This window comes from Diaporthe citri, assembly GCF_014595645.1.
Source record: "Diaporthe citri strain NFHF-8-4 chromosome Unknown scaffold_7, whole genome shotgun sequence".
Taxonomy (NCBI): domain Eukaryota; kingdom Fungi; phylum Ascomycota; class Sordariomycetes; order Diaporthales; family Diaporthaceae; genus Diaporthe; species Diaporthe citri.
Genome location: NW_025064852.1, coordinates 2177513 through 2197411, shown reverse-complemented (window position 1 = coordinate 2197411; position 19899 = coordinate 2177513). Strand labels below are relative to the sequence as shown.

Sequence of the window (19899 nt, the reverse complement as noted above, 5' to 3'; positions counted from 1 at the left end):
ATTATATCACTGCTAAGACGAGAGCCGAAAGCTTGTTTGACATTGGAGATGCAGCCTGGTTCTATCCTGAACGCCCAATTCCAGATACCGAGCGGCGAATGCGCGCGCGTGTATAAGCTGTAAGTATATGTGTATGTGTGTGTGTATGTGTGTGTATGTGTGTGTATGTGTGGTCGCGCGTGTGTGTCTGTGCCTGACCTTGTATCGCCAGTTCTTGTGCGAAACATGAACCCGAGAAATGACGGGTGTACAAGAGAGCAACGCCGCCCCCGATCCAGAGAGCCATGCAACCTCAGATGAAGTGAGGGTTAGAGCCCCCGCTCACCTCCAGAACAGCCCGCGCTCAAGCGGCCGAGACCTGCCTTAAACGATTATAAAGAAGGAAGGAATAACCAGATTAAAAAAAGTCGTGTCGCACAGCTGCTCACTCACGGCACAACGCCATCCAGATCCCATTCCGCCTTCTGCGCTCGCCTCAGTACCTCCCGGCCCTTCTCAGTCAACTCGGGTTGTCCGCCGTTGCCTGTGACCTGTTTGAAGAAGACCGGCTTGAACTCCTCGCCCGACTTCTCCCTTTCCCTGGCCTTCTCGCGTTGCGCTTCCTCCAGGTCCTGCTTGATTGTTGTGGCCTTGGAGAACTGTTTGCTCACAATGGCATCTGTCACCCCGCTCCAGAGTTTCAACGACTCGTGAGGAAGCTGCTGATCCATGGGCGGGAGAGACTTGGGGGCCACACTGAGGGGTTCGATATCTATAATAGTTGTTCTCGCCTCTGGAGGGTGGGAATCCTGCAAGAAGGCGGTCAGCACGCACAGTTGACAAGCAGAGCGGAGCACCCCAAAACGTACAAATGGCTTGGGTCCTGTGGTAAATTGGATCTTTTCCTTCCATGCGCCGTGCAATCTTATCACAATGTCCTCCTCAGGAACGTCCTTGATCTTCGTCTTGTCGTCGTTGTCGGGGTCGTACTTGAAGACAACTCCGTCCATTTTGTTGGTCGAACCCCGCAGCCATCCCTCGTCGTAGTAGTTGAGGATTGCCTTCAGCTTCGTCTGCGGACAAGTGATATAGGCCATGTCCCCCACGCTCACGCTGAGGGCCCCACGGAGGAGACCGCCCAGATGAGCTGCCGGGTGCTTCAACTGGTAGGTCTCATTGTTCCTCCTTTCCAACGTGATGAAAATGCCCAAATTGTGCTCTCCTGGGCTGACCTTGATGGATGTGCCGGTGAACTTGGCGCTGATCTGATCGAACCCGCAGGCATGAAGGCCCTTGTCAGGGCAGTCGACATAAAAGGCACTAACCGGAGGATGGTGGGAGGTCTGCTCAGTCAGGTATGAGATGCGCACGACTGGGGCTGTCGGGTCCTTGGCCGTCTGCGGGACTGATACGGTAGAGGCTGCTCGCGAGCCACCGGAGCCCAGTCCAGCTAGCTTGCCAGACTTGAGGCTGGATGCACCACTGCCAGGGACACTGCCGCCGGCGGTGACGTCCTTGGTCTTGATCCTCGGGGCATTATCCTCGGCCTCCCAATTGCACTACACAACGTCATACAATCAGCGGCACGCCACGAAAGGCAAGCGAGCGGGACATACCCTGAAAAACTCGCCTAGGCAAGAATTGTATGGCTTGCATGGCTTTCCCTTTGCATATTTCAGATCCTTTGTGAACCAGAAGCGCAGAGCCTCCAGCATGCGGTCGACAGGGTCGTCGGAGGTCCCGATGGCTATGAACGCATTGGGCGCATCGAGATAGTTCCAGTACTCAAGGTTAGGCGTGGGCTCCAGGAGTTGGGAGGGCAGAGAGAAGCGGACAGAGGCGAGGTCGGCAACACCAATGAACCTGCGCAGTTGCATGTCAGCGTCGTCAACACCACTCCACCGCGTCCGCGCAGCAACGCAGCATCGCAGCGGCACCACAGCCAAGCATCGGACAGCGAGGGCTCGTCAAGGCAGCCCCAAGTCTGGCTGGGGTCGTGGACCTGGTCTGGTGTTTCGAGTTGTCGCAACCCATGCCAAACACGATATAGGCCAGGGTGGAACGGCGGCACCGAGCGAGATTGAACGGGAGGCGGTGGGCGGTTCGAGACAGACACTCACTTCTTGAGGATACCGATGAAGATGCGTAGCTTGGAGCTGTCGCTGTGGTTTTCCTCTGGGGGAGGGGCTATCGTCGGAGGGGCACCCGATGCTGACATCTTGGAGGGCAGGGGGGCGGCGAGACAGCGGGACAAAGGGGCAGAGGCCCGGCTTGCGAGGACGAAGCGTCTCCTATGATCACCGCTGCGTGTTCCCGAGGCGACAGACACGATCAGGTGAAGAGTGCGAGGGAAAAGGGGGCAAGAAGCACCTTCTGGCTTCGTGAAAGGTGTCTAGACCTTGGTAGGGGTTAGGGAATGGCGGTGATGCAGACAGATCCGCGAGTCGTCAGTCGGACCAGGAAGAATATGTGATGGAAGGGGGACTGCGCACGGCGAGGCGAGGCGAGGCCAGACCGCAGCGTAGCAGAATGCGCAATCGGGGGACCCCGATAAGATAAGCAGCTTGGGCCTGAATAGCATCCCGTCTCACCCACGCAGTCGGTAGGCCAGTCTACCTCGTCTCCTGAACATCTGACTACCTAGGTAGACTATTACCTAGGCCGGTAGGTAGGTGGCCTACTGCAATAGCAGACTAGATGGTCCAGGTGGTCCAGGTGCCTTCGCTGCGACAGTCTGAGGACCCAGGCTGGGAAAGATGGAGGGGCAGCTGAGCCTGCTGCGGCTCGCTATCGCAGCCTCGCCCGTTGCACATGACGGGCGAGACACAAGGAAACGTACAGGTGCACCGCGACCAATCATTCAGCCACGAGCATACTCTCCCCCGTCCTACCCGTCGACAACCTCACCTCACAGAACACCACTCACATCCGCCTCCCCTCCTTGTGTGATTGGGCAATTTCAAGGGTTCAAGTATGGGTGACGAATTCAGCCATCGCAATCTTGGACGGGCATGGCTCAGGGAGACATCGCAGGATGCAGCAGGATGTCCGCGGGGTTGCCTGTTATGTCAGCATGCCAATGCCAGGCCGCCCAGCAGCATGCCTCGGCACGTTGCCGTCGTCTCAGACTGTGAATCTCTCCACGGCCGGGATGAGGCCAGCAAATGGGCGGACCACAGCTCTTTGGGGCCTCGAGTCCGTCCCAGGGTCAGTTGGCCGGATCTGGAAGGCTGTCCACATGGAGATAACTATGTCCGTTTGGAGATGAGGATTCATCTACGCATCTCCCGATGGGACATGGACGGAGACGCTTTGTTCTTTTTAACCAACCCAACTGACAGACCATTGCACGCTTTCTGCGCGGTTTCAAGCGCATCGTGTTTGTACCCAATGTTGTACCCAATGTTTTCCCACCCGGCGTCATCGCCCGGCCCTGCGCCCATGGGATTTGGGGACCCTGAGTTTGGGAACCGTGACAGGAGGTTCCTGCTCACAAATGCAACCAAGTTGTTCGGTACGAACTCAAAAACTGACTCGGCCCCTGACGTCAAATCGCATACTCTGCTCTTTCCACGCCGCTGGGCTCGAGGGTGTGTGTATCATTCAAGACGCCCGCAGCGCTTTGATGACCATTTACCGTCAGATACGCGCGCAGACATGGCTGATGCGATTCAAGCCTGTCACAGAGTCATTGTGGCGATATCTCGTGAACCAGGGATGCCTTTCTCCAAGCGATCACCGCCGCCCAAGATGAAGCAATAGGGCAAGGATTCGTCTTTGAGGGGCTCGTGATCGCACAGGTAGGAGTGTAGATCTTGTGCACACAGACGATGTCACGAGACAAGCAGAGGTATAGACTACCTGCCTACAATTGTACCGAGCATGCTGCGATATTGGATGGACTTCTTTAGCCGACGGGAAAGCAAGACAGACACGCACACACTCACTCACACACACACAGTATAATTTTATTTCTTATTCCCATCCCACTCTTGGGGACCCCGGCCCACGAACGCCGAAGCCCCGGGACGGGCACCCACTGCCGAAGCTCCCCCGTCCCGAGACGTCGTATCCGGACAACACATTGTTGAACACGAGGTCTCTTCATCTGGCTCACCCACGTCCGTGGCAACCGGGGGCGGGCTCTGGGGCCGGAGAGAAGGTTTGCGCCAGCGGCCGGTCCCATACCTACCGACCGTTGCTCGACGAACCCCTGAGCATGTCATCCATCCCACTTTACACAGTTCACTGTACAGGCTGGCGGTACCATCTCGGTTGGTTAGTGCGCCCGAGGAGGACCCAACACGACCCAGAGATGACCGCCGTGATATTCAGGGTCCAACAAGCCGCAGGCTGGCTGGGTAGCCCGGAGGGCAAAGCTTGGACACAATGGGTACGTACAGCCGTCACCGATCGAGTTGACAGGTCAACTTGAGCCCAGAGAGCCCGATCGTCGTGCCAAAAATAAGTGATGCACTCATGGAAACATATCTATGGTTATCTGGGTACGAGGATGGGACGCAGGGCCCATGCGCGAGCCGTTGCATTATTGACGCCGCGGCCAAGTTTGCGTGTGCCGCGTCGAGAAATGATCGTCGACCCATCTCCGGCCACCAGCTCAAAATTGACAGCCCGCCCGCCAGCCCGCTTACACAGCCAGGACACATCCGGGACGGGAGCCGTGGGAACCACGGTCAAGGGTACCTGTCATCCCTCCCGTCATCGCCAACACAGGTTGCGCGGCCGACCCCATCTTGTGCGATCGGTGGTCCTTGCCGGAGTGGGACGCGGAGGAGAGCACACGAGCTCGTATCTCGGCATCCAAACATGTTGGGTATATGTGTGGGAGGAAATCGTTTGATGATCGGCATCCCCAAGGTGCTTCTAGAAAAAAATCCTGGCTCTAGCTCTTCGGCATTGTTGCATGGTTTCTTGGACCCTGGATCAGCACGTTGGGGCTGACGGGCTGACGGGCCCAGTTGGGGCGGCCAGCACTCGGTAGGTGTGTGTGTGTGTGTGTGTGTGTGTGTGTGTGCACACATGCGGGTGCACACACATGCGGGTGCACACACACTTTGGGCACACAGAACGCTTTGGTGAAACCTGCTCTGAGATACTGACCGCATCGCGTCCATCGAGACAGTATTTTACCGGGCACTGGTTGAGCCAGGCCGGTCGGGATATGGTGAGCGCCTTAGTTGTTTGAGCACATGCAATCCCAAAGCGTTCATCCAGTGAAGCCCAGACGATGTGTCGTGCACAGCCCAATCAGGCAGGACATGTCGGGCCAAGGGATGAGTACTTGGTCTTGGATATTCTTATTATAACCCAATTCTGCCGCCGACGAGGTGGTAGTCTAATAGGGTGGCGTTTGCGCACACAGGGGGAGGCCGGCCAGCGGTGGGATTTGCCTCTCGTTGCCATCATTGGTACCGCGTACCGAGCACAATGATGCTGACGGTGTGGAATCCGCCTTGGTTCGCAAACCCCTTTTGTAATCAGTGACAAAGCATGGTGGCCACATGGTCAGGACGCAAGACGCACGCCGAAAGACGAAAGAACCAAAAGGGCCCCGTCCTTGCATGCAGTCAGTCCCTGTCGGGGCGCCGCTCGGGAGGTTTCGATGACATCTCGCGTCGCTGGACGAAAAGAGGCTAGGGCGGAAGAAGCGAGCTGTCACGTCCCCACAATGACGACATTCTTATGATCTTGGGAACTCCGTTGCTGGGGTCCTTGTTTGCACGGTGTACTGCGACAGCCGATGGGCCGGGCGGACGTGCACAGGGCCCGTCTAACCGGACAGAGAGGGGCACGCACTTATTTTCCCTCTCGAGAGGAAAAAAGGACGGGATGCAGGGAGCAACAAGAGTGGTGTGCGCTCACACCACCCACCCTCGGCAGGTCCTCCCACGACACCTAGGTACGGTACAAGTATTTCGGTACGTACAGTAGGTCCCGGGGGGCCCTGATACGTCCGTACATGGACACATAGAATAAGACAGCGGCGTGCGGAAGGTTGCGGGCGGGGCCTGTCTCCGAGAGCGAGTCAACTTCCCTGAGCCGACTGCTTCGCCAGGAGGGACTCGCGCCGCAGATGTGCGTCGGCCGTGTGAATTGTGACGCAAGGGGGACGCAACGGGGTCCCCATCCTGCTGGTGAAAAGGAGGGTATTCCGAGGCCCTTCCACTGGACGGTAATTGTCAATTGCCATGGCAGGGGATGCAAGTATGGTTCGGTCGGTCACTGCTGTGGTGCAGCCGAGGCAAGTCGCGCTGGTGTGAGAAGACATCTATCTACATACGGCCCGGCACGGGCGCATTACACACAACTCTGGAATCTTGCCATGGGGACTTGCTCTCAGTTTTTGTGCCGTGCTGCACAGTGGACCGCGTAGTGGGCGCGGGTGAGCGGTCGTCTGCTGGGGCGCTGCCAGTCGGAGGTTTTGGGTTTTAGGCCTTCACCCTCATTGCGCCAGGTCGCGGTGACGTCACAGCGAAAGCCAATTCGCAAGTCAGGCAAGTCAGGCTCTGCAGGGGAGCAGGGGAGCAGGGGAGCAGGGGAGCACAGCCAGTGGGGGTTAGACAGTTCAGATTGCCGGGCAGGGAAGCTGGAGCTCGACGTTCGCTGCACAGGTGGAGGTCGGTGTGGCAGTTGTGGTGGGTTCTGGCTGGATTGGATGCCCAGGCGGTGGGGACTGGAGACTGGAGACGGCTTGATGGAAGCCAGCCTTTGACCCCTGATTGGACGGCTGGTCGATGGGGAATGGCATTCTGCATTTCCGTGCCAGACGAGACATGCTCCTCCCACCTGTCTGTCCATCTGCCCATCTGCCTGTGTGTGCTCCAGTCAGTCAATCATTCAGTCAGTCAGTCAGCCAGCCAGTCAGTCAGGTGTCTGATCAGGCTCAGGCTCAGGCTCAGGCTCAGGATCAGACCGCGTGGGTCGCCCTGTGGGCCTCGAGCTCCCCTCACACTCACGCCGAGCCTCCCCCGGGGGCCCAGCGTTGAATTTTGTCGATGGGGCCTGGCATGTCAAGCATGTCTGCATGCCCACCGTAACCTTCTGCCGTCCCACGGACGCCGGCTTGTGTGTCGGCTTGACTCGAGACCGGGTCTGCTGTGACGTCAATACCTCCGCGATCATGGTGAAGATTCATCCATCATGGCATTTTTCGATCCTCAGCACAGCCCAGGGTCCAGGGACTCCCGTTGCTGTTTGTTACCTGCATTCTGTATCATGCGCGACTTCTCTCTTTTACACTCAAGAGACTTTCCTCCACCTGCGACCATCGCAAACAGAATGTACCCAGTACCGGTATCCAGCACAGCAACCCCCCTCGCTCAGTGAGTGGTGTGCACCCAGTAAACGAAACCAATCCCAGACCCACGACCGTTGCTGTCCCTGCCGGCCTATAGCATACGCTGTGAGGAGATATTTCTCCCGGCGGCAAGTCGAGGTGGGCCCGACGAGACATCCCAGCCGTACGTGGAGGGCGGGCCGACCTGGGAGCCTTGACACCGGAGGCACAGCAGCCAGCATTCAACCTCGACGTCGGCTCCCTAGGTCCAACGGCGCACGATGTTGGGGTTGTGCTATTCTGGGTAATCAGCCCTACAGTACGCTGTGGCTATATCAGGTGCAGCCGATAATTGGGGTAACGGAAAGGCGTCTGTTGCACTAGAAGCGTGTTTCCACATCGTCAACAAAGAAAGCATCGGACCAGACTTTGGGACCCTGCCGTGCATTGTCTAACCCCTTCCGCTAGTCTCAACGTCTTCGCAGGGCCGTAATACGCCCGACCAGGCTCCCAGGGATGGCGATGCCTATAGCAGTCGACCCTGGCATCTGGGCGTTTGTTGTAGACCAGATGGGAATGCCCGACACGCGCTCTGCTGTGGAAGTCTGGTTCGCCGAGATTGGCAAGCATCAATGTCAATGCATCCGAGACAGGAGCATTATGTTTGTGGGTGTGGTCGTGTACGCTTGCCAATGCCCAGGATGATATTTCTAGAAGGTCCGTGGAAGCCATCCTCGCGTGCTTGCTCCACACACGGGCTTGGGATGGAAAACGGGCTTTCGCGAGCGTCTTGGTAAACCAATCCGCCTGTGCCGTGTCCAAACAGGCACGGGGACTGGGGCCGACAGACACACAAGGGCAGTTAGTGATGCCGTCTGCTTTGCTTAGGGCCTAGTGTGCCTATTTGGAAACCTTACAGAAGTACCTACCTAGGTACCTGTGCATGGTGCAACGCGCCAAGGGGGGTCACCTGAGTCCCAAAGCAAGGTACGTTCTTTAGGAAATACGCCGGCGGCCATTGCCAGTCAAATCTCGGGCCGCAGTGGTGGTACAGCCTTTGGAGGGCCTGGGAGTGAGAAAGTCACCTGCTCTGGCATTATCGGTTCTGCGCTGTAGGGGCGAGGGGGCCTCGGCTAAGCTTATCTGCCTGTGCATGCGGGCGGCGGGCGGGCGTTCATACTCTGTGAAGGGTAGGCACATCTACGTCTGGCATGTGTGCCCCCCATGGGATCCTACACGGCACGCCGCGTAGGCGAGGCAGCAAGTGCAATCCGAGCCCAAGATGACAATAGGCCCTGAGCATACCACTGTGGCGACGTCTACGCAGCACCAGCCACGCAAGCCACAGGCCTCCAACCTTTTAATTCGATGAGGACATTCAAAGTCGGGTTAGCGATCTGTTTAAGTTTATCTGCACGGCGATCTGCTAACTTGGCAGGGTAAGGTGCTGTCGATCAAGCCTTGTGGGCTCTGTCATTCCGCATGTGTCCTCTGCCCTTGCCGAAACCTAATAGTGTAAACCGCGCGCAGGTAGCTAAAGGTTGGTTTCTCAGCAAAAGTATATGCAGACTATGACTATGTGCGAAGCAGTCTAGTCCACAGCGACCCGCCAGCTCGGGGGAAGGGGGCGCACTCACCCACGGGCCGTACGCACCACTGGGACATCCAAACCTCATGAACACAGCAGATGCTCTGCCACGTGCTCCCTTGTCACACCCACCCACAGCGCACAGCCCAGACAGCCCTGATGCTGTGGTGTAGCGCAAATGCTCGGCTTTTGCCCCCAGCCTGCGACCGACGGAGGATGGACACCAGCGAATGGCCTACTGCCACCCAGACCGCTCTGAGACAAAGTTCAGCAGCAGCCGCCTACAGCCAAACGGAGGGTGGAGGGGGGGGGTGCCCAATCGCGCATAGTAGCACACTACGTAAGCTGTCAGTCGGCACGCACTACTGCATTTGGCAGTCCGCAGTCCTGATTCGTCCTTTTATCGCTCGCTCACTGCCGGGGACATGGCAGCAATTCTGGCGCCCGTCGCCTGGCTAATTAGCGAAGAGCAGATTCAGGGGAGCGGCGTACCGCGGTGACACAAGGGCCTGTGGCGAAAGCGGCAGCTGCACCGCCTCACGGCGCCCCTATTAGGCAAGGGTCCTCTGGCTTGGGCGAAGATGCAATCGGGATTCTCCAAAGATTTAGACGACGCGATGTAACGGCGCAGGTCGTGCCCAGGGGTCAGACTGTCGTCTCTCTTCTCTGCAATGTTACGGCCTCGTCTTCGCCGAGATGAACCCGGACGAACAGAGCCAAGGCATTGCGTGGCAGGGGCTGGCAGGGAACGGGATTTTGGGCTGGGAGATGGGGGATGGGGAAAAGGGAGAGGGGAAACGTTGATGGGCAGCAAGAGCTGAGGCGCCTGTCTTATCTTCAGTGGCGTGCATGTCGATATCAGACCCGGTGATATTGTACGATGCTGTGTGGTAGTAATGCGGCCTGGGATAGCGCAGGCTGGGAGACCCTGCATGAGGGAAGGAAAAGCACAATATGGGACGGGCTCGGCCAGGAGAGGCAAGGAGGTCCTGCACCCAGCCAGTCCCCGAGAATTGGCCTGGGGCCTGGATAGGCAGTGTTCCCGGCGTGAGCGTGGTATAACGCTCCGAATGAAGGTTTTAGCCTCTGCATAGTTGGGACTCTAAACCATATATTGACACTTCGTGGGGTTCACGTGCGTCCTTCCTTGGCAGCAGACCTTGTCGACATGGCCAAGAGAGCGACCGAGTATGCTTGCAATGTAAACAACAAAATCCGGTGCAGGCCCACCACAGCACAGCATCAAGTCAACCAGCCCAACCAGCCTCCGCGCAGCAACACCTTGAGAGGATGGGGGCGGGTCTGGATAGTCTGGTGCAAAGTCCCACATTGCCAAGGGCCGGCACGGTGGGCTCCCACAGGCACACAGGACCCCACCATGTCTCGAAGCGAGGGCAGCGATCTTGATGCACAATATCTGCTCAGCCACATGAAAAGCCGGAAGTGCTCAAGCCTCGGGGTGTCCTTTCGCACCCCAAGCTGCACCTTGTGGCCAGGCCCTCTCTTCAGACAGGAAGGATGATGTGGAGTGGATGTTTCTGTTGCCGTTGCTGCCGTCGCCGCCGCCGACTCCTCAGCGGATTGAGGATATCGCTGCCGCTGCCGCCGCCGCTGGTGCTGGTGCTGGTGCTGGTGCTGGTGCTGGCGCCTCCGCCTGGTCGCCACCAGGAAATGACTGATCGAAGAGGGAGTGAGTGATGAGTGATGATGAGTCGGGAAGCCTGCCGCGCCCCGAAGCTGTGGTACAGGACGCCGGTGGGGCCCTGGTCCATGTGTCGACATGGACCGTGGACCGTTGGCTGTGCACAGTACCATCCGCCGGATCAGATACTTGGTACTTGGCCGCGGTAGACTGGCATCAGACGGGTGTGGGTGGCAGGGCGAGTGGGTTGGATGGATGGATGCATGGATGGGTCAGGCTGGAGGAGCCCTGCAAAGCAGATTATGATTGCGGTGACATGGTGGGTTTGTACCCCCCGTCCACCCCCTTCTGGTGTCTGTCTCCGAGTGTCTGTCTGGCCACTATTGACGCTCGCTTGGTCAACACACCGCGCCTGTCTCCTGGCTGCTGTCCTCGACGTTCCGTCATCCAGCCGTGCGGGAGAGTGCAGTGCGAGCGTGGTGTGGTGCATGTGGGCCCGGCGTACCTGTGACCGGCCCGATAGCCCCACCCCCTCACCTCGCCGGGCGACAGATGCTGCACACAATACCCGCACACCCCCTCCCCGCTGACCTCTGCCTCCGTACCGAGTACCTGCCTGGTAGTCGGTACCCACGCAGCCAGCAGGTGGACCCAGGACAGCCGTTGCCCTTTTACTGTTACTGCGTGCTGGCTCCTCCTACTGCTGCTCCCTCCCTCCTCCTTGGTTCCCCTGCCTCTGGGTAACTGGTACTCTGCGACCGCTTGCCGCTCCCGCGCTCAAGGGTCAAGGAAGGACCAGAGGTCAGGTTCAAGTCCCAAGGCCTATGTCGATGTCGATCGCTGCGCACACTGTTCTTTTTATGTCTGTTCTGCTGTCACCTCTTCAGGATTGAATACAACAAACAGACCGCTCCCGGACAACGTCAGTCTGGATAAGTTCGTGCCTCCTTCTCTCGAACATCGCCCGCAGTCACTCGTGCAGCACCAGTCGAGGCAGTAGCCGGTCGTCAAAGCCGTCAACACCGCACACCTGTGCTGCTTACACCTGCCTCGCCTTCTCTTCTCTACTTCTACCTCTCTTCGCCCGCCCTGCCTGGGCCCCGACTCGTCCTGTCTATCTGTGTCTGGCACTCTGTCTACCTGGCCACCTATATCCGAGGAAGCACGGCTCCACCTCCCGCCTGTCGGCATTGGCCAGCCATTCTATCCTATATTTCGCGCCACGCCTCGTCCACCTTGCGATTCCACTTGGACCCGACTTGGCTCGACCTGCCTGGCTGGGCCTATATACCTACCACTCACCTACACGCGCACACACACACACACACACACACACACACACACACAAGCGCGCGTGCAGTACATATGGTGCCTTGCTTCCCGCCGCCCGCCCTCACCGTTCTGGCTCCCACTCTGACTTATACTTATTCGTCTTGACCTTCTCGGGCCTTTTTGTTTAAGAGCCTGCTCGACTTCTTCTCCTGATCTGCCTACCCTTGCCCGGCCTGCGCGCAACCCGAAGCCCTACCCTGCTCTGCCCCGGCCCTGACCTTGATCGTCTGGCGCATATTTTCTCTCCGCGCCTCTCTGCCTCCTCTACCTCTTCTACCTCTGCACCTCCACCTGCACCTATCTGCCTTTGCATTTGCCTCTGCGTCCGCATTTACGGCTACATCTACGCGCATCCGTGTGCTGTCGTTTGCGACCCAACCTTGCGACTACTTTGTTTCCTGGACTGAGGACTTCGAACTCGGGGCTCTATTTGCCTCTCACCACTCGCTCGCTCGTTCAATCACCAATTCGCTCGCTCACTTGCTCATCCACCCACCCTAAGCTTACGGGCGCTGTCTCTCGTTTTTCGCACCCCCGCGACCCTCAGGCAAAGACAAACTCAAGGAAGGAACGCATCCAAGAAAGAATCTCCCACGGAAGAAAAAAGAGAAGGAAAAAAAATCATCTGACAGGGTTCACGATCGCCAACCGCTTCATTCGCTCCCAACGCCACGCGGTTGTTTCTAGATTTATTTCGGCCCAGTGCAGAGTGGATTGTGACATCAGGCACACCCGCAGCTCAGGTCTTAAAGAGGCGGGAAAATAAGGTCATTAACTAAAGACGCAGCACCGCGCACTCCCATCACTGCACCACACCACCGAGGGTGTCTCACTGGAGGTTGACCCACTGCGATCAAGCCAATCCGGCCAGGCTCGAATGCGACTCGGCTCGACTCGTCCCAACCTGGGAGGCGCATGACCATTCATCATACCTCACACTTCACTCGAACCTGCTTAACGCGCGATCCCGCGTGCTCTATGAAGTCGCAGCCTCGCCATTTCTCCAGGCATCCTTCCCCACACGAATCCGAGACACTGCCGTCACCGCCACCACGACCGCCTGGCCGCCATCCTCCCAGCCTCCTTGGTCTGACTCTGCAGCCCGTCTAGCGGTCCCGCTGGTGCTGCCATCACAATTCTTACCCTACGATCCAAATCCGAGATAGCCTGTCTACGCTTTAGCTGGGAATTCTTCCCCGGGCAACGCGCCGACCGTGGTCACAAGCCAAATGTTCCGTCAACGGTGAGTACTAAACATCCCTTTGGCCCGGTTCACCTCGCTCCCCGTCCCCATGTGCCCGCTCCTCGCACGATTTAGGTGTGCTGGGCAAAAGTGCCTAGCGCGAACAAGCACTCCCTCGTGCCCGATGGGTCAGTGCTTGTGCGAGCCGAGGACGAGGCTGGATGCGAGCTGGCGTTGCCCGTTGAGATCAGTCCAGGGCGTGGACGCTAACGATTGCTCTCCGCACCCACAGGACAAGCTCGCAAAAGCCGGGCGACGACCTGATCGCCAACTTCAGGCAACACTTCCCTGAGGTCGCAGCAGGCTCGTCTGCCGCCCCCTCATCGTCCCAGACGACTACCGCCGGAGTTCCAGGAGCCGCACATAATGCGCAAGACAGGTACGTGTGTTGTTCTGGTGCCTGCGTGTTTTGTGCGCTTTGTGCGCTACATGCGCCGTATGTGGTTGCGCGTGCGCCCGAGGAAGAGAAAGAGAGAGCGTTCGCGTCGTGTCAGGCTGTGTGAAATACTCGTTGCCGGCCCACAAGGCAGGAGCATTTGATTCCTGGCTCCTCAGCGATCATCTCATGTCGCGCCGGGCCCGGCTTGGCAAGATTTCTCCAAATCTCCTACTGCTGCCGCGAGACTGGGAAGCAGAACGCGGGGTACAGGCAGGCGCAGCGCCCTTCACCCTTCCAGCCTCCTGTGGCTCTTGGGGATTTTGGGGGAATGGGGAGCTCCAGTCTTGCCCTGAGGGGCAGTTTTGGGGCACCCACGCCCAGCCTTTTTTGGCTTTTGTCACGGGCTCAGCCTTGTGTTCCTTTTCTACTGTCTGGAGGGCCGCGAACACATCCGCGAGCAGCTCCACGAAGCCAATGTCCAATTACTGACTGCCACTTTTACTACACAGAGCCCACGGCTTAGGTCATGATGCCTTCCATGACCAGGATCCCACTCCCAGGGCTTCAAATGAGCCCTGGAGGTTCACTCCGTCCCTGATGGATCCCAACTCCTTCTCCTTCACCAACTTCGCCAATGCCCCGCCCGGCTACTATACTCCAACGCCTGGCGGCACGAACACTTTGTATCATCCCCAAGCTGGCGACCTGCACACCCCTGGCCTGTTTGGCATGGGCCTGGGCACGCCGCTGTCGATGCCCACGACAGAAGCTGCCATGCAGTCTGGCCCCGGCTCCGGCCCGGGCACAGTCCCAGGTCCTACCCCAGGCCCTGCTATGATGGATCTCGCTGGCTTCCACCACGGGCCCACGAACCTGCATCCCGCCCAGTTCCATCAGCAGCCGCAATTCAACCCATTCGTCCAGCCCCATCCGCAGCAGCAGTCTTTCGCCCCCTCCACCTTTGTCCACCAGGATACCGGCTACGAGACCATGGATCAGGATGGCTCTCCGATGGGTTCTGACCAGGGCGACGAGCGCATGGGTTCCATTGATAGCGCCTTCCATGGCCAGTCTCCCATGATGGGCTTCCAGCCCAGGCAGCAGTATGGGATGGCCATGCCGCTCCCGATGCATCCCTCAGCCGAGAAGTACCGTTTCCATGTTACACTCAACGCTCCGACTGCTATGATCAAGCACGCAGATGAGATCCCAGTCACATACCTCAACAAGGGCCAGGCTTATTCGCTGTCCATAGTGGACACGCGGCCCGCCATCCCTATTGCGCCAGGAACTCGCCTTAGGACATTCGTCCGCGTCTCGTTCGAGGATGAACAGCAACGCCAGAAGCCTGGTGTCTGCTGGAGCCTGTGGAAGGAGGGCCGGGGTACGAACGAGGCACACCAGCGGGGTGGCAAACTACAGGCCGTGGAATACGTCGAGGCGGGCCAGCCCGCGGAGGGAGACGACAAGCGGACGAGGGTGGAGCTGGAAAGCGCTTCGTTCGATGGTTTCTCTGTCATATGGACCCCCGGCGTCAACGGTGCCGTCGAGTGTAACGTCGCCGTCCGCTTCAACTTCCTCTCTACGGACTTCAGCCACTCGAAGGGCGTCAAGGGAATCCCTGTGCGTCTTTGCGCCAAGACGAGTGCTCTGGACTCCGAGGGGCCTTCTGCCACAGACACCACGCCCGAGATATGCTACTGCAAGGTCAAACTCTTCCGCGACCATGGCGCCGAACGGAAACTGTCCAACGATGTCGCACACGTCAAGAAGACGATCGACAAGCTCAAGCAACAAATCGCGCAAGCCGAGAGCGGCCTGAAGGATTTTGGCAAGCGCAAGCGGGCCGGTGGGTCACAAATGAAAGGTACCGACGGCAGCCAGAGGCCTGGTAAGGTCCAGAAACACAAGCGCACGTGGTCCATGTCGTCTGCCAGCTCGGCAGGTGGCGGGAGCGGCGGCGCCCGAAACGCACTCGAGGACGATCTTCATTTCAAGCTGCAGACCCTACAGGACATGTTCACCAGCACCCGGCCAGTCAGCGTACTTTACCTGAAGGGTGACGACCTCGACGACCCAGACGCGCACCCGGTCTCACTGCCCGGCGATTCGTCTCTCGACCTGGTCAAGGTCGAGTCCCGGGACAGCACCGCCTGGAGAGACCGCAGCACGCACAGCTCTGTGACTGGGTCGCTCGTGTCTCCGTCTCCCAGCTCGCTGTCGCTGCACTCAGCCGCATCTGTCGCCGTACCGGGCGTGCCGTGGCAGGAACGTGCGGCTGTAGGGTCAGACCCGTCGTCGCGACAAGGCTCCCTACAGCCAACTCGCGTCCAGAAGGCCTCGGACGCAGGTGGACTCAGCGGCTGGATCGAGGCATTGGGTGTTGATCCGTCCTACCGGCCACCGCCCGAGCGATCTGCGAAGCCGATCGCGTGCTTCTACGTGCTCAAGAAGAACGGGGCAGAGAAGGAGGCGCGCGAGTACCACAGGGCCATCTATCTCATGCAGCGCACATTGCCCGAGTTTGTTGCACGCATCGCGTCAAAATGGAACATCGACGTCAAGCGAGTGTCCCGGGTTTTGCATACCTTGCAGAGCGGGCTGGAGGTCGAAATGGATGACGACGTAATCAAAGAGCTCTCCGAGGGGCAGGATATGGTCCTGGACATTATCGAGCAAAAGCAGCCAGTGAAGCGTGAGTGGGAAATGTCACTGGATGACGCACCCGGCGAAGAGGACGACGCTTCAGGGACGCAAACGCTACAACAAAGTAATTACGAGCTCCGGCTTGCCTTCTGAAGCACAACATCTGGAAGAGAAGAGCAGGGGGGGACCGGGGGTTTTCTTTGTGGTGTTCATCGGACCAAGAGCTACCTAAACTCTTGGGCCTTGTAATCATTAGCAGGTCGGCTCCTCAAAAAGAGTTCATCAGCAAACACGAACACGGCCACAACTAACTATACACGGGTTGGGTGAATATGTGTTTTTACGGCGTTGGCAAAAACACTTCTCGAGATACCAAGTCCCTCGTCGGGGGGGCAGTTTTTTGTTGTTCTTTTTGGGATACGCCTTCCCTGGCCCAGTGATCTGGCGCGAACATTTACTACATCATTTACGTCGAAGGAGACGTGCGGCTCGGAAGACGCACGCGGCATACCAGAGTTGCAGCTTGTGAGTGGGAGCCATCTAGGGGGTTAAGGGGCGCCGGGGCAAGGACAGAAGGCATGCGTGGGCCGGGCTTCGATGTGCATTGTGCGTGGTGGACCACGAGGACACATAGGTTGACAAGGTTCTGGACAAGCAGGACCAGACAATACCAGAGCGACGATGTTGGTGTCAAGATTCGAGCCGAGTTCATCCAGGGCGGTAAAATGTGTCCATCCAGTGTTGCGCGCATACTGAGTGCTGAATACAGGCGCATCAAGCTCTCCTCTTCTTCTCTACCTCTCTCTACTTACCTTTTCCCTCTTCCACCAATGCACCGGGACTTGCTCGGGGTGGGGGGGCGCGGGGGGATGAGACGTGACGATGCTCAGCTATTCATGTTGATTGTGAGACAAGGGGAGAAATAATGACGCCCGAAGAATATGCTCATCTCCGAGCAATGTCCTCTCGTCACCTGCAACTGTCGTCCCTGGCTACACAAGTCGACCGGCACTTCAAGGGGTGGTGGGTGCGCCCAGTTTTCCCTGTGCTGTAGACTTACTTGTAACTAAGTTCAAGCACCACCGGGGGTAGGTCTGGCATGCAGTCCATCCAGCTCGGTTGCAGCAGGCTTGGTGCTGACCGCGTGCTGATTCAACGGCCCCAGCTGCCCACTTCACAACCGCCAGTAGACCAGCGCGGAGACAGGGCACGCCATCTTAGTACTACCACTCTGCCCTCGCTGTCATCACTACCCGGGCACATGCACTACTGCCGCGTTGGGTGGCGCCCTCAACGGCCACCATGGCCCAAAGAAGGGATGGACCGCGAAATGGAGAAGGACAGACTCTTCTGGGTCCGACGTCACCGTGCAAGGTGGCAGGCTGTGTGCAGAGCAAGAGTGATAACACACACACACACACACACACACACATAGAGAGAGAGAGAGAGAGAGAGAGAGAGAGAGAGCGAGCTCAGAGTTTCCCGGGCGGGGCTGCCGTTCTGGCTCGGAGATTCCACGCCGGACGGACTATTTGAAGTTTGATGAGACTCGGCGAACCAGCCTAGCCAAGATGCCTGCTCTGGGCCGTGGGCGAGCGGTGATTGGGAGGGAAGCCACGAGGCGCTAGGCACGGGTAATTTCGCCTGTCACTCTCCTTATTTCAATTTAGTGTGGTGTTTAGCGGCTCAGGGAACTGACTGACTGACTGACTAACTGACTGACTGATGTCATCGGCGCGCGGCATGAAACAAAATACGCTTAGCTCGGGCGGGTACCGCACGCACAACAACAGAGCAGCAGCATGACGGTGTCATGACCCTTGTACCGAGTAGTCTATACCGTATGGTCAGTCGACAGCAACCGTGGGTTACTTTGCAGCACGGGCGTGTTCCACACAAGATAACCTAAGCCGTCCACGGCCAAGTCGAGCGTCACTTAACTGACTGTGGGTTGACGATATTCGTGCTCGGTGTTGGCTCGAAAACCGTCCTATAGAATAAGCTCAGATACATTGCGCGTTACTGCAGAACAGCCTGTACAAGGAGACGCTTTTGGACAAAGTCCCGCGCCAAGAGAGGTTACGCCAGCTGAAGGTTTTGCCATACTGTGAGGTACCTGCGCTGGCTCATCTTGGGGATCCTTGCGAACGGTTTTGGTTTATTAGCGATGGCCGACCGACCACCCAGCCAACCCGGCCGTTGAGGCTCACTCAACCGCCATTCGCCTATTCTCCCGGGACGTGATGCCGTGTCGCAGCTGTTGGTTGAGATGCACGCAGCGGTGTGGTGTCTCTCGGTTCGTCGGCACAGAGTAGCATTGGGGACCAGGACAGCGGTACAGTACCGACTGCTATGTACCCTGGTGCATCTGCCCGGAAGCCGCCCATGGGTGACAAAACATCATCGGTTCTGCCCACAATCTGAGGCCGCCGGTCGTCCTCCATCGGTACAGCACACAGCACACGGCACTACGGATGCAAAAGCGAGCACCGGCGTCTCTGGTCTGGACGAATCGTGAGGAGGAACCTCGACGAACGACCCAAGATAGGCTCGAGTGCCTGCAGTATGACGGCCCATGACGGGGGTGACGTCGGATGGCCGGTCAAGCCACAGTGATCGACACTCTGTCCCCCCCCCCCTCCCCGAAAAGCCACACCTCAGCTGTGGCGAAGGTTGCGCGTCAGAAGATGTTCTGGCCGGGTTGTTTATCTGCGTGCATATGCTCGGGTGATGGATGGATGGATGGCCTTGTGCTGTTGCTGGCCGGGCGAATCACCGTGGGCGGGCCGCTTCGTACGAGCGAGGCGCATAACCAATTGCACTTGGGCGCCAGGCCCGCGACGAGGTGGTCAAAGTGAGACAGAAATCGACACGGGGACGACGCCATTTCGACGGCAGGACCCCGTGTGATGGCCAGACACGGTCGTGACTTTGGGGGGGGGGCCTCGCATCGCGAGGGAGAGCGCGCTGCGGTGCGACAATGCTTCGGATTAATAAGGCGACGAGTACAGTACATGCTCTGCTGCTGTACAGACTGACTACCTAGGTACAGTGGTTCGTGGTCCAAGGCCGCAAGGGACGGCTGCAGGCCGAGGGCCTGGGTCGTTCAGCACTCGCCACACTTGCTCTGGACCACCAGTGGCTTTCACCCCCTCCACGAGAGATTGGAAGGGGTGGAGGGGGCGTGTTGGGCAGGGGGGTTGCCGAGAGGTGCGAACGCAGTGAATCGACAGGATCGCTCTCGAACCACACACTGAGAAGCTACGGTAGCAGATTGGCGGCTGCTCGGGTAGATGGCACGCTGGCTGGCACGCTTGTCTCTCTCTGGCTCCCGTCAAGTCCGGGGTGGTCATGTTCTAGATGATGCCCTCCAGATGCGGATAGCCGTCTGCCGATCACATGTGCGGCCTGTGGTGGTCTCGACGATCCCCATCGAAGGGGCTGGCCCGCGTTTTTCGCTGCAGGACAGACGGGGGAGACGCCACGATCCCGCAGGACCTGTGTCTGGCGGATGTTGCTTTATCCTACCCCATGGGCTCACACGCGGAATATTGCTGGCTGCGTGTGATGGATCGATCCGATGGAGGGGGCAGCACCGAGGCCGCCGCCACACCGAGAACGCCCCAGCCGCCAGGGAGATGTATGGAACTGCCTTTGATGCCTGCTGAGCCACAGGTGAGGTACTTGAATCCCTTGTACCGGCCCCCAGCCCTGCCCGAACGGTACAGTACAGCAGCTTGTGCACCGGGAGACCGGGCACACTGGAGACAGCTTCGATGTGGGACGACGTCTT

At 58.5% G+C, this 19899-nt stretch overlaps 2 protein-coding genes across 2 annotated transcripts; one reads left to right on the top strand and one right to left on the bottom strand.

The window, feature by feature from the left end:
• Nucleotides 1-428: 428 nt before the first annotated feature.
• INS49_013818 (uncharacterized protein) lies at nt 429-2197 on the bottom strand (the record flags this gene model as incomplete). The annotated part of the gene is made up of 4 exons (XM_043174511.1): nt 429-788; nt 849-1538; nt 1596-1842; nt 2100-2197. The coding sequence occupies 4 exons, from the start codon at nt 2195-2197 to the stop codon at nt 429-431; spliced, it is 1395 nt and encodes a 464-aa protein (XP_043021456.1).
• An 8199-nt stretch (nt 2198-10396) lies between these two features.
• On the top strand, nt 10397-16259 carry INS49_013817 (uncharacterized protein; the record flags this gene model as incomplete). The annotated part of the gene is made up of 3 exons (XM_043174510.1): nt 10397-10521; nt 13314-13460; nt 13970-16259. The coding sequence occupies 3 exons, from the start codon at nt 10397-10399 to the stop codon at nt 16257-16259; spliced, it is 2562 nt and encodes an 853-aa protein (XP_043021455.1).
• Nucleotides 16260-19899: the final 3640 nt, after the last annotated feature.